This window comes from Oncorhynchus mykiss, chromosome 11 (genome assembly GCF_013265735.2).
Source record: "Oncorhynchus mykiss isolate Arlee chromosome 11, USDA_OmykA_1.1, whole genome shotgun sequence".
Taxonomy (NCBI): Eukaryota; Metazoa; Chordata; class Actinopteri; order Salmoniformes; family Salmonidae; genus Oncorhynchus; species Oncorhynchus mykiss.
Window position 1 is genome coordinate 78086471 of NC_048575.1, and position 15115 is coordinate 78101585.

The 15115-nt window shown below is 49.5% G+C and overlaps 1 protein-coding gene across 3 annotated transcripts in view; it reads left to right on the forward strand.

Moving 5' to 3' along the window:
* The window catches only part of LOC110536437 (protein unc-13 homolog B), a 126315-nt gene that overhangs the window by 56198 nt on the left and 55002 nt on the right, over positions 1-15115 (forward strand). For all 3 annotated transcript variants that reach the window (XR_005034748.1, XM_036936444.1, XM_036936445.1), the window contains exons 10-11: positions 13859-14000; positions 14750-14919. Coding sequence is in view for 2 of the 3 variants with exons in the window: in XM_036936444.1 (XP_036792339.1) it covers positions 13859-14000; positions 14750-14919 (312 nt within the window). In the remaining variant the exon portion in view is untranslated. The remainder of the gene's footprint in view (positions 1-13858; positions 14001-14749; positions 14920-15115) is intronic.

Consider the following 15115-nt stretch of genomic DNA (forward strand, 5'->3'; position numbering starts at 1 on the left):
GCACCTTCTTCCACATGTTTGGTGTGTCTCCCAGGTGGCTTGTGGCAAACTTTAAAATACACTTTTTATGGATATCTTTAAGAAATGGCTTTCTTCTTGCCACTCTTCCATAAAGGCCAGATTTGTGCAATATATGACTGATTGTTGTCCTATGGACAGAGTCTCCCATCTCAGCTGTAGATCTCTGCAGTTCATCCAGAGTGATCATGGGCCTCTTGGCTGCATCTCTGATCAGTCTTCTCCTTGTATGAGCTGAAAGTTTAGAGGGACGGCCAGGTCTTGGTAGATTTGCAGTGGTCTGATACTCCTTCCATTTCAATATTATCGCTTGCACAGTGCTCCTTGGGATGTTTAAAGCTTGGGAAATCTTTTTGTATCCAAATCCGGCTTTAAACTTCTTCACAACAGTATCTCGGACCTGCCTGGTGTGTTCCTTGTTCTTCATGATGCTCTCTGCGCTTTTAACGGACCTCTGAGACTATCACAGTGCAGGTGCATTTATACGAAGACTTGATTACACACAGGTGGATTGTATTTATCATCATTAGTCATTTAGGTCAACATTGGATCATTCAGAGATCCTCACTGAACTTCTGGAGAGAGTTTGCTGCACTGAAAGTAAAGGGGCTGAATAATTTTGCACGCCCAATGATTTGTTAAAAAAGTTTGAAATATCCAATAAATGTCGTTCCACTTCATGATTGTGTCCCACTTGTTGTTGATTCTTCACAAACAAATACAGTTTTATATCTTTATGTTTGAAGCCTGAAATGTGGCAAAAGGTCGCAAAGTTCAAGGGGGCCGAATACTTTCGCAAGGCACTGTAACATAGAGACAATCCACCACGACCTAACATGCACACACGTAACATAGAGACAATACACCACGACCTAACATGAACACACGAAACATAGAGACAATCCACCACTACCTAACATGAACACACGTAACATAGAGACAATACACCACTACCTAACATGCACACACGTAACATAGAGACAATACACCACTACCTAACATGCACACACATAACATAAAGACAATCCACCACTACCTAACATGCACACACATAACATAAAGACAATCCACCACTACCTAACATGCTCACACATAACATTAAGACAATCCCGCACAAAACAAGGGCGGGTCAAACTACTACATATTTTGGGAAGCTAATTAAACAAGAATACACACAGGTGAAACTAATACGACAAAACCAACAGACAAACGAAAAAGGGATCGGTAGCGGCTAGTAGGACGGGCGACGACGACCGCCGAGCACCGCCCGAACAGGCAGGGGAGCCAACTTCGGAGGAAGTGACTTCCCCTCAGATGTTTGATTCCTTCCCTCCTTATGTAGACGACCGTTAGATCATTGGGCCAGTAACCGTTAGATCATTGGGCCAGTAACCGTTAGATCATTGGGCCAGTAACCGTTAGATCATTGGGCCAGTAATCAAAAGGTTGCTGGATCGAATCCCCGAGCTGACATGGTAAAAATCTGTTGATCTTCCCCCTGAGCAAGGCAGTTAACCCACTGCTCCCCAGGCGACAAAGACATGGATGTTGATTAAGGCAGCCCCCCCCCTCCACCCAAACCTCTCTGATTCAGAGGGGTTGGGTTAAATGCGGTAGACACATTTCAGTTGAAGGCATTCAGTTTTATAACTGACTAGGTATCCCCCTTTCTGTTGTACAACTGACTAGGCATCCCCCTTTCTGTTGTACAACTGACTAGGCATCCCCCTTTCTGTTGTACAACTGACTAGGTATCCCCCTTTCCTTTCTGTTGTATAACTGACTAGGTATCCCCCTTTCTGTTGTATAACTGACTAGGTATCCCCCTTTCTGTTGTACAACTGACTGGGTATCCCCCTTTCCTTTCTGTTGTACAACTGACTAGGTATCCCCCTTTCTGTTGTACAACTGACTAGGTATCCCCCCTTTCCTTTCTGTTGTATAACTGACTAGGTATCCCCCTTTCTGTTGTACAACTGACTAGGTATCCCCCTTTCTGTTGTACAACTGACTAGGTATCCCCCTTTCTGTTGTACAACTGACTAGGTATCCCCCTTTCCTTTCTGTTGTACAACTGACTAGGTAACCCCTTTTCTGTTGTACAACTGACTAGGTATCCCCCTTTCCTTTCTGTTGTACAACTGACTAGGTATCCCCCTTTCCTTTCTGTTGTATAACTGACTAGGTATCCCCCTTTCCTTTCTGTTGTACAACTGACTAGGTATCCCCCTTTCCTTTCTGTTGTACAACTGACTAGGTATCCCCCTTTCTGTTGTACAACTGACTAGGTATCCCCCTTTCTGTTGTACAACTGACTAGGTATCCCCCTTTCCTTTCTGTTGTATAACTGACTAGATATCCCCCTTTCTGTTGTACAACTGACTAGGTATCCCCCTTTCTGTTGTACAACTGACTAGGTATCCCCCTTTCTGTTGTATAACTGACTAGGTATCCCCCTTTCCTTTCTGTTGTATAACTGACTAGGTATCCCCCTTTCTGTTGTATAACTGACTAGGTATTCCCCTTTCTGTTGTACAACTGACTAGGTATCTCCCTTTCCCATTACAGTCCCACTTGGCCCGATAACATTTTGCAGTCTAAATGTAATTCTATTTAGTTAATGACATGCATCAAATGGCGCTGATCACTCAATAGTGTATTTCCAGTTTCAGTGTTTTCATATGCCTCTGAATCATACAGGAAAATAATAGTAATGGGTGTGAAAAACCACTCAAGTTGAAAATATGGGGCAACTAAGATGCACTCTCATCCCTAGGCAGGAAGTCCGTAAATAATTAACTAAATATAATTACATTTTCGGCTGCAAAATGTTATTGGTCAAGTGGGAGCATCATGATAGCCTACAAATCAGAGGGAATGGATAAAAAACCCACAGGGAACGGATTAGTTTGGCTGTTTTTTTTTCTTTTCAACATGACCCCTAAGGTGCTCCGTAAATTTTGAATAGCCTAGTAATAGAGATGTTTTTTTTTTCTTCCCATAATTCATTGGGTGACTCATTACCTTCAGCTATACAGAATATCTCACCACCATGCGTTTCCTTCTCTCTTTACTCATTTCTTGAACGCGCAGAGAGGCTGTCAACAGTTTAGTGAAATACATTACATGACCAAAAAGTATGTGGACACTTACTCGTTGAACATCTCATTACAAAATCATGGGCATTAATATGGAGTTGGTCCCCCCCTTTGCTGCTACAACATCCTCTGATCTTCTGGGAAGGCTTTCCACTAGATGTTGGAACATTGCTGTTGGGACTTGCTTCCATTCAGCCACAAGAGCATTAGTGAGGTCGGGCACTGATGTCTTCTACACCGATCTTGACAAACCATTTCTGTATGGACCTGGCTTTGTGCACGGGGGCATTATCATGCTGAAACAGGAAAGAGCCTTCCCCAAACTGTTGCCACATTGTTGGAAGCACAAAATCATCTAGAATGTCATTGTATGCTGTAGCGTTAAGATATCCTTTCGAAGGAACTAAGGGGCCTAGCCCGAACCATGAAAAACAGCCCCAGACCATTATTCCTCCTCCACCAAACTTTACAGTTGACACTATGCGTTGGGGCAGGTAGCGTTCTCCTGGCACAGCCAAACCCAGATGCGTCCGTCGGGACTGCCAGAAGGTGAAGCATGATTCATCACTCCAGAGAACATGTTTCCACTGCTCCAGAGTCTAATGGCGGCGAGCTTTACACCACTCCAGCCGACGCTTGTATTGCGCACGGTGATCTTCGGCTGCTCAGCCATTAAAACCCATTTCATGAAGCTGACGTTGCTTCCAGAGGCAGTTCGGGAACTCTGTAGTGAGTGTTGCATCCGAGGACAGATGATTTATACGTGCTACACGCTTCGGGCACTCGACAGTCCCATTCTGTGAGCTTGTGTGGCCTACCACTTCACGGCAGAGCCGTTGTTGCTCCTAGACGTTACCACTTCACAATAACAGCACTTACAGTTGACCAAGCAGCTCTAGCAAGACAGACATTTGACGAACTGACTTGTTGGAAAGGTGGCATCCTATGATGATGCTATGTTGAAAGTCACTGAGCAGCTCTTAAGTAAGGCCATTCTACTTCCAATGTTTGTCTATGGAGATTGCATGGCTGTGTGCTCGATTTTATACACCTGTCAGCAACGGGTGTGGCTGAATTAGCAGAATCCACTCATTTGAAATGGTGTCCACATACTGTTGTATACAGTGCCTTGCGAAAGTATTCGGCCCCCTTGAACTTTGCAACCTTTGGCCATATTTCAGGCTTCAAACATAAAGATATAAAACTGTATTTTTTTGTGAAGAATCAACAACAAGTGGGACACAATCATGAAGTGGAACGACATTTATTGGATATTTCTAACTTTTTTAACAAATCAAAAACTGAAAAATTGGGCGTGCAAAATTATTCAGCCCCTTTACTTTCAGTGCAGCAAACTCTCTCCAGAAGTTCAGTGAGGATCTCTGAATGATCCAATGTTGACCTAAATGACTAATGATGATAAATACAATCCACCTGTGTGTAATCAAGTCTCCGTATAAATGCACCTGCACTGTGATAGTCTCAGAGGTCCGTTAAAAGCGCAGAGAGCATCATGAAGAACAAGGAACACACCAGGCAGGTCCGAGATACTGTTGTGAAGAAGTTTAAAGCCGGATTTGGATACAAAAAGATTTCCCAAGCTTTAAACATCCCAAGGAGCACTGTGCAAGCGATAATATTGAAATGGAAGGAGTATCAGACCACTGCAAATCTACCAAGACCTGGCCGTCCCTCTAAACTTTCAGCTCATACAAGGAGAAGACTGATCAGAGATGCAGCCAAGAGGCCCATGATCACTCTGGATGAACTGCAGAGATCTACAGCTGAGGTGGGAGACTCTGTCCATAGGACAACAATCAGTCGTATATTGCACAAATCTGGCCTTTATGGAAGAGTGGCAAGAAGAAAGCCATTTCTTAAAGATATCCATAAAAAGTGTTGTTTAAAGTTTGCCACAAGCCACCTGGGAGACACACCAAACATGTGGAAGAAGGTGCTCTGGTCAGATGAAACCAAAATGGAACTTTTTGGCAACAATGCAAAATGTTATGTTTGGCGTAAAAGCAACACAGCTCATCACCCTGAACACACCATCCCCACTGTCAAACATGGTGGTGGCAGCATCGTGGTTTGGGCCTGCTTTTCTTCAGCAGGGACAGGGAAGATGGTTAAAATTGATGGGAAGATGGATGGAGCCAAATACAGGACCATTCTGGAAGAAAACCTGATGGAGTATGCAAAAGACCTGAGACTGGGACGGAGATTTGTCTTCCAACAAGACAATGATCCAAAACATAAAGCAAAATCTACAATGGAATGATTCAAAAATAAACATATCCAGGTGTTAGAATGGCCAAGTCAAAGTCCAGACCTGAATCCAATCGAATCTGTGGAAAGAACTGAAAACTGCTGTTCACAAATGCTCTCCATCCAACCTCACTGAGCTCGAGCTGTTTTGCATGGAGGAATGGGAAAAAATTTCAGTCTCTCGATGTGCAAAACTGATAGAGACATACCCCAAGCGACTTACAGCTGTAATCGCAGCAAAAGGTGGCCCTACAAAGTATTAACTTAAGGGGGCTGAATAATTTTGCACGCCCAATTTTTCAGTTTTTGATTTGTTAAAAAAGTTTGAAATATCCAATAAATGTCGTTCCACTTCATGATTGTGTCCCACTTGTTGTTGATTCTTCACAAAAAAATACAGTTTTATATCTTTATGTTTGAAGCCTGAAATGTGGCAAAAGGTCGCAAAGTTCAAGGGGGCCGAATACTTTCGCAAGGCACTGTATATAGTGTATGTTTCATTGCGAAAACATGTTACCTGGTCCTGTTTCAAATGATCACTTTTACAACATACAGTATAGCCACTTCATATGTGCACTCGCTCCAGATGGGAAAAATATCCTTTCTATTTTATTCAGTTCAGTTATATTCTTCTTACTGTAAAATACTATAATATAAAAGAATGGCCTGGGATTTATAAGCATATCTTGTCAACTAAATGAACAAGCCTACAGCCAAGGGCACAGAGCATAGCCAGATAACATGCAGTAGGCAAACTCATATTCTGTTCTTCTGAAATACATTTTCTTCATATCATAGTGTTTCTTTAGACCTGACTAAAATAAATCATGGATTCATTTATTTTATTTTTTATAATGTAGATGTTCCAAAGGTGTCATCAGAGGCTTGAATACAGCTGCGCCACCCGGGAGGCCATAGATCTCACTTTATAAGAATTATCATGCAAGGTGTCCATGCTCATTTTTACTTTAGCTGTTTAAGTTGACAAGACAGTGTAGTGGGTGGTGTAGTGGGTGCCTCTGGTCACATGGTGTAGTGGGTGCCTCTGTCACACGGTGTAGTGGGTGCCTCTGTCACACGGTGTAGTGGGTGCCTCTGTCACACGGTGTAGTGGGTGCCTCTGTCACACGGTGTAGTGGGTGCCTCTGTCACACGGTGTAGTGGGTGGTGTAGTTGGTGCCTCTGGTCACACGGTGTAGTGGGTGCCTCTGTCACCCGGTGTAGTGGGTGGTGTAGTTGGTGCCTCTGGTCACACGGTGTAGTGGGTGGTGTAGTGGGTGCCTCTGTCACACGGTGTAGTGGGTGGTGTAGTGGGTGCCTCTGTCACATGGTGTAGTGGGTGCCTCTGGTCACACGGTGTAGTGGGTGCCTCTGTCACACGGTGTAGTGGGTGCCTCTGTCACACGGTGTAGTGGGTGCCTCTGTCACACTGTGTAGTGGGTGCCTCTGGTCACACGGTGTAGTGGGTGCCTCTGTCACACGGTGTAGTGGGTGCCTCTGGTCACACGGTGTAGTGGGTGCCTCAGTCTCACGGTGTAGTGGGTGCCTCTGTCACACGGTGTAGTGGGTGCCTCTGTCACACGGTGTAGTGGGTGCTTCTGTCACATGGTGTAGTGGGTGCCTCTGTCACACGGTGTAGTGGGTGCCTCTGTCACACTGTGTAGTGGGTGCCTCTGGTCACACGGTGTAGTGGGTGCCTCTGGTTACACGGTGTAGTGGGTGCCTCTGGTCACACGGTGTAGTGGGTGCCTCTGTCACACGGTGTAGTGGATGCCTCTGGTCACACGGTGTAGTGGGTGCCTCTGTCACACGGTGTAGTGGGTGCCTCTGGTCACACGGTGTAGTGGGTGCCTCTGGTCACACGGTGTAGTGGGTGCCTCTGGTCACACGGTGTAGTGGGTTCCTCTGGTCACACGGTGTAGTGGGTGCCTCTGTCTCACGGTGTAGTGGGTGCCTCTGTCACACGGTGTAGTGGGTGCCTCTGTCACACGGTGTAGTGGGTGCTTCTGTCACACGGTGTAGTGGGTGCCTCTGTCACACGGTGTAGTGGGTGCCTCTGTCACACGGTGTAGTGGGTGCCTCTGTCACACGGTGTAGTGGGTGCCTCTGTCACACGGTGTAGTGGGTGCCTCTCGTCACACGGTGTAGTGGGTGCCTCTGGTCACATGGTGTAGTGAGTGCCTCTGTCACACGGTGTAGTGGGTGCCTCTGTCACACGGTGTAGTGGGTGCCTCTGGTCACACGGTGTAGTGGGTGCCTCTGTCACACGGTGTAGTGGGTGCCTCTGTCACACGGTGTAGTGGGTGCCTCTGTCACACGGTGTAGTGGGTGCCTCTGTCACACGGTGTAGTGGGTGCCTCTGGTCACACGGTGTAGTGGGTGCCTCTGGTCACACGGTGTAGTGGGTGCCTCTGTCACACGGTGTAGTGGGTGCCTCTGTCACACGGTGTAGTGGGTGCCTCTGTCACACGGTGTAGTGGGTGCCTCTGTCACACGGTGTAGTGGGTGCCTCTGTCACACGGTGTAGTGGGTGCCTCTGTCACACGGTGTAGTGGGTGGTGTAGTTGGTGCCTCTGGTCACACGGTGTAGTGGGTGCCTCTGTCACACGGTGTAGTGGGTGGTGTAGTTGGTGCCTCTGGTCACACGGTGTAGTGGGTGGTGTAGTGGGTGCCTCTGTCACACGGTGTAGTGGGTGGTGTAGTGGGTGCCTCTGTCACACGGTGTAGTGGGTGCCTCTGGTCACACGGTGTAGTGGGTGCCTCTGTCACACGGTGTAGTGGGTGCCTCTGTCACACGGTGTAGTGGGTGCCTCTGTCACACTGTGTAGTGGGTGCCTCTGTCACACGGTGTAGTGGGTGCCTCTGTCACACGGTGTAGTGGGTGCCTCTGTCACACGGTGTAGTGGGTGCCTCTGGTCACACGGTGTAGTGGGTGCCTCTGTCACACAGTGTAGTGGGTGCCTCTGGTCACACGGTGTAGTGGGTGCCTCTGGTCACACGGTGTAGTGGGTACCTCTGGGCACACGGTGTAGTGGGTGCCTCTGTCACACAGTGTAGTGGGTGCCTCAGTCTCACGGTGTAGTGGGTGCCTCTGTCACACGGTGTAGTGGGTGCCTCTGTCACACGGTGTAGTGGGTGCTTCTGTCACACGGTGTAGTGGGTGCCTCTGTCACACGGTGTAGTGGGTGCCTCTGTCACACGGTGTAGTGGGTGCCTCTGGTCACACGGTGTAGTGGGTGCCTCTGGTTACACGGTGTAGTGGGTGCCTCTGGTCACACGGTGTAGTGGGTGCCTCTGTCACACGGTGTAGTGGGTGCCTCTGGTCACACGGTGTAGTGGGTGCCTCTGTCACATGGTGTAGTGGGTGCCTCTGGTCACACGGTGTAGTGGGTGCCTCTGGTCACACGGTGTAGTGGGTTCCTCTGGTCACACGGTGTAGTGGGTGCCTCTGTCACACGGTGTAGTGGGTGCCTCTGGTCACACGGTGTAGTGGGTGGTGTAGTTGGTGCCTCTGGTCACACGGTGTAGTGGGTGCCTCTGGTCACACGGTGTAGTGGGTGCCTCTGTCACATGGTGTAGTGGGTGCCTCTGGTCACACGGTGTAGTGGGTGCCTCTGTCACATGGTGTAGTGGGTGCCTCTGGTCACACGGTGTAGTGGGTGCCTCTGGTCACACGGTGTAGTGGGTTCCTCTGGTCACACGGTGTAGTGGGTGACTCTGTCACACGGTGTAGTGGGTGCCTCTGGTCACACGGTGTAGTGGGTGGTGTAGTTGGTGCCTCTGGTCACACGGTGTAGTGGGTGCCTCTGTCACACGGTGTAGTGGGTGCCTCTGTCACACGGTGTAGTGGGTGCCTCTGTCACACGGTGTAGTGGGTGCCTCTGGTCACACGGTGTAGTGGGTGCCTATGGTCACATGGTGTAGTGAGTGCCTCTGTCACACGGTGTAGTGGGTGCCTCTGTCACACGGTGTAGTGGGTGCCTCTGTCACACGGTGTAGTGGGTGCCTCTGGTCACACGGTGTAGTGGGTGCCTCTGGTCACACGGTGTAGTGGGTGCCTCTGTCACACGGTGTAGTGGGTGCCTCTGTCACACGGTGTAGTGGGTGCCTCTGTCACACGGTGTAGTGGGTGCCTCTGTCACACGGTGTAGTGGGTGCCTCTGTCACACGGTGTAGTGGGTGCCTCTGTCACACGGTGTAGTGGGTGGTGTAGTTGGTGCCTCTGGTCACACGGTGTAGTGGGTGGTGTAGTGGGTGCCTCTGTCACACGGTGTAGTGGGTGGTGTAGTGGGTGCCTCTGTCACACGGTGTAGTGGGTGCCTCTGGTCACACGGTGTAGTGGGTGCCTCTGTCACACGGTGTAGTGGGTGCCTCTGTCACACGGTGTAGTGGGTGCCTCTGTCACACTGTGTAGTGGGTGCCTCTGTCACACGGTGTAGTGGGTGCCTCTGTCACACGGTGTAGTGGGTGCCTCTGTCACACGGTGTAGTGGGTGCCTCTGGTCACACGGTGTAGTGGGTGCCTCTGTCACACAGTGTAGTGGGTGCCTCTGGTCACACGGTGTAGTGGGTGCCTCTGGTCACACGGTGTAGTGGGTACCTCTGGGCACACGGTGTAGTGGGTGCCTCAGTCTCACGGTGTAGTGGGTGCCTCTGTCACACGGTGTAGTGGGTGCCTCTGTCACACGGTGTAGTGGGTGCTTCTGTCACACGGTGTAGTGGGTGCCTCTGTCACACGGTGTAGTGGGTGCCTCTGTCACACGGTGTAGTGGGTGCCTCTGGTCACACGGTGTAGTGGGTGCCTCTGGTTACACGGTGTAGTGGGTGCCTCTGGTCACACGGTGTAGTGGGTGCCTCTGTCACACGGTGTAGTGGGTGCCTCTGGTTACACGGTGTAGTGGGTGCCTCTGTCACATGGTGTAGTGGGTGCCTCTGGTCACACGGTGTAGTGGGTGCCTCGGTTCACACGGTGTAGTGGGTTCCTCTGGTCACACGGTGTAGTGGGTGCCTCTGTCACACGGTGTAGTGGGTGCCTCTGGTCACACGGTGTAGTGGGTGGTGTAGTTGGTGCCTCTGGTCACACGGTGTAGTGGGTGCCTCTGGTCACACGGTGTAGTGGGTGCCTCTGTCACATGGTGTAGTGGGTGCCTCTGGTCACACGGTGTAGTGGGTGCCTCTGTCACATGGTGTAGTGGGTGCCTCTGGTCACACGGTGTAGTGGGTGCCTCTGGTCACACGGTGTAGTGGGTTCCTCTGGTCACACGGTGTAGTGGGTGCCTCTGTCACACGGTGTAGTGGGTGCCTCTGGTCACACGGTGTAGTGGGTGGTGTAGTTGGTGCCTCTGGTCACACGGTGTAGTGGGTGCCTCTGGTCACACGGTGTAGTGGGTGCCTCTGTCACATGGTGTAGTGGGTGCCTCTGTCACACGGTGTAGTGGGTGCCTCTGTCACACGGTGTAGTGGTTGCCTCTGTCACACGGTGTAGTGGGTGCCTCTGTCACACGGTGTAGTGGGTGCCTCTGTCACACGGTGTAGTGGGTGCCTCTGGTCACACGGTGTAGTGGGTGCCTCTGGTCACATGGTGTAGTGAGTGCCTCTGTCACACGGTGTAGTGGGTGCCTCTGTCACACGGTGTAGTGGGTGCCTCTGGTCACACGGTGTAGTGGGTGCCTCTGTCACACGGTGTAGTGGGTGCCTCTGTCACACGGTGTAGTGGGTGCCTCTGTCACACGGTGTAGTGGGTGCCTCTGTCACACGGTGTAGTGGGTGCCTCTGGTCACACGGTGTAGTGGGTGCCTCTGGTCACACGGTGTAGTGGGTGCCTCTGTCACACGGTGTAGTGGGTGCCTCTGTCACACGGTGTAGTGGGTGCTTCTGTCACACGGTGTAGTGGGTGCCTCTGGTCACACGGTGTAGTGGGTGCCTCTGGTCACACGGTGTAGTGGGTTCCTCTGGTCACACGGTGTAGTGGGTGCCTCTGTCACACGGTGTAGTGGGTGCCTCTGGTCACACGGTGTAGTGGGTGGTGTAGTTGGTGCCTCTGGTCACACGGTGTAGTGGGTGCCTCTGGTCACACGGTGTAGTGGGTGCCTCTGTCACATGGTGTAGTGGGTGCCTCTGGTCACACGGTGTAGTGGGTGCCTCTGTCACATGGTGTAATGGGTGCCTCTGGTCACACGGTGTAGTGGGTGCCTCTGGTCACACGGTGTAGTGGGTTCCTCTGGTCACACGGTGTAGTGGGCGCCTCTGTCACACGGTGTAGTGGGTGCCTCTGGTCACACGGTGTAGTGGGTGCCTCTGTCACATGGTGTAGTGGGTGCCTCTGTCACACGGTGTAGTGGGTGCCTCTGTCACACGGTGTAGTGGGTGCCTCTGTCACACGGTGTAGTGGGTGCCTCTGTCACACGGTGTAGTGGGTGCCTCTGGTCACACGGTGTAGTGGGTGCCTCTGGTCACATGGTGTAGTGAGTGCCTCTGTCACACGGTGTAGTGGGTGCCTCTGTCACACGGTGTAGTGGGTGCCTCTGGTCACACGGTGTAGTGGGTGCCTCTGTCACACGGTGTAGTGGGTGCCTCTGTCACACGGTGTAGTGGGTGCCTCTGTCACACGGTGTAGTGGGTGCCTCTGTCACACGGTGTAGTGGGTGCCTCTGGTCACACGGTGTAGTGGGTGCCTCTGGTCACACGGTGTAGTGGGTGCCTCTGTCACACGGTGTAGTGGGTGCCTCTGTCACACGGTGTAGTGGGTGCCTCTGTCACACAGTGTAGTGGGTGCCTCTGTCACACAGTGTAGTGGGTGCCTCTGGTCACACGGTGTAGTGGGTGCCTCTGGTCACACGGTGTAGTGGGTGCCTCTGTCACACGGTGTAGTTAGTGCCTCTATCACACGGTGTAGTCGCTGGTAGATATGACATTATTATTGCAAAGCACTTTTTAACCAGGTCTCTGAATGGGTAAGCGATTGTAACAGCCCATGACTCAGATACCCATAATAACGCCCAACTATTCTACAATCTACAGTGTTTTGGACCTTCAAGTGGTTTTCAACCAACTGCCTGATGATCAACCAAATGTAATAGATTGTTAAGTTTAGTTGCAGGGAAGTTACCACAGTTGAAATAGCAACCGTTTATTGGGTTCTCCTGCTGAGCAAAGCCTGCTACTACTTGGTCTTAGATAGGGAGGAAATCACAGATCTGTTAAAGGCTGGGTGACTAACACTATCATAGTGATTTGATATCACTGCACAGATTAGACAGGTTACTGAAATAAATCATGTTTTGTTTTGTGGTTTGTTTATTTATCGTCTAAATGTTGTCTGTTTATGGGTCTAAATGTTGTTTGTTTATAGGTCTAAATGAAAGGGTTAGCAACGCATTTATCCCATCCTTATCAACATGGCTTTAAGCGTTTCTCCACTCACAGCGTGGCTCCTCTTACCTCCCGGGATGCCAACAGCAAAGGACTCTGGGAGGGGGGGGGGGGGGGGGGGCTTTGTGCATGAATCTTTCTATCTCTGTGGTTATATGTTCTTCAATGGAATGCTGAATTGAAGATAGAATATAATATTTTGTATTTTTCTAGGATTATTAATCATGTTTATTTTATCCATATGACCAAAACACAGAGTATTCGGTGTTATTTTATCCATATGACCAAAACACAGAGTATTCGGTGTTATTTTATCCATATGACCAAAACACAGAGTATTCGGTGTTATTTTATCCATATGACCAAAACACAGAGTATTCGGTGTTATTTTATCCATATGACCAAAACACAGAGTATTCGGTGTTATTTTATCCATATGACCAAAACACAGAGTATTCGGTGTTATTTTATCCATATGACCAAAACACAGAGTATTCGGTGTTATTTTATCCATATGACCAAAACACAGAGTATTCGGTGTTATTTTATCCATATGACCAAAACACAGAGTATTCGGTGTTATTTTATCCATATGACCAAAACACAGAGTATTCATTGTTATTTTATCCATATGACCAAAACACAGAGTATTCGGTGTTATTTTATCCATATGACCAAAACACAGAGTATTCAGTGTTATTTTATCCATATGACCAAAACACAGAGTATTCGGTGTTATTTTATCCATATGACCAAAACACAGAGTATTCGGTGTTATTTTATTCATATGACCAAAACACAGAGTATTCAGTGTTATTTTATTCATATGACCAAAACACAGAGTATTCAGTGGGATTGTACATGGACTTTAAGTCAATTGTTGAGAAATGGGTTTATAACATCAGCCAGCCCAGCAATAATTTGCTGTAGTTTTGCTGAACGGTGAGTCACATGGTGAGGTCACATGGTGAGGTCACATGGTGAGGTCACATTCTGTGTGTGTTTGTGCCATGGACGTCTATGTCTGTCATTGCCTTTTCATCAAATGTGAAATAACGTGTGTGTGTGTGTGTGTGTGTGTGTGTGTGTGTGTGTGTGTGTTAGTTGTCAGTGCTCAGGGTCTCCAGGCTAAAGACAGGACTGGCTCCAGTGACCCCTACGTGACCATTCAGGTGGGGAAGACTAAGAAGAGAACCAAGACCATCTACGGAAACCTCAATCCTGTCTGGGAGGAGAAATTCAACTTGTAAGGCTTCTCATACCTTCTCTCTTTACCCTCCTCTTCTTTACCCTCCTCCTCTTCACATTCTCCCTTCCCTCCTCCTCTTTACCTTCCTCCTCCTCTTTACCCTCCTCCTCCTCCTCTTTACCCTCCTCTTCACCCTCCTCCTCCCCTTCTCCTCCTCCTCTTCTCCTCCCCCTCTTTACCCTCCTCTTCACCCTCCTCCTCCCCTTCTCCTCCTCCTCTTCTTCTCCTCCTCCTCTTTACCCTCCTCCTCCTCTTTACCCTCCTCCTCCTCTTTATCCTCCTCCTCCTCTTTACCCTCCTCCTCCTCTTCTCCTCCTCCTCTTTACCCTCCTCCTCCTCTTCTCCTCCTCCTCTTTACCCTCCTCCTCCTCCTCTTTACCCTCCTCCTCCTCTTCTCCTCCTCCTCTTTACCCTCCTCCTCCTCCTCCTCTTTACCCTCCTCGTCCTCCTCTTTACCCTCCTCCTCCTCTTTACCCTCCTCCTCCTCTTTACCCTCCTCGTCCTCTTCTCCTCCTTCTCTTTACCCTCCTCCTCTTTACCCTCCTCCTCCTCCTCTTTACCCTCCTCCTCTTCTCCTCCTCCTCTTTACCCTCCTCCTCCTCTTACCACCTCCTCCTCCATCTCCTTTCTCTCCCCTCTCCTCCTATGTGTGTCGATATCAGTGAAATTTGAGTCATAAATTGTCAGTTGTTAATGAACAGTCTAATAAAGGTACTGAACCGTTAATCTTCCCTGCTCCTCTACAGCGAGTGCCACAACACGTCGGACCGTATCAAGCTGCGTGTTTGGGACGAGGATGATGACATCAAGTCCAGGGTGAAACAGCGTCTGAAGAGGGAGTCTGATGACTTCCTGGGTCAGAGCATCATCGAGGTCAGAACACTCAGCGGAGAGATGGACGTCTGGTACAACCTGGGTACGGAGTCACATACAGTACCTTTCCACTCTGTGTGTTTTTTGGAGGAGGTGTGTGTGTGTGTGTGTCGGTGTGTGTTTTTGTGCGTGTGTGTGTGTGTGTGTATGTGTGCGTGCGTGTGTGTGTTTTTTGGAGGAGGTCTGTGTGTGTGTTTGTGTGTGTGTGCGTGCGTGTGTGTTTTTTGTGTATGTCTGTG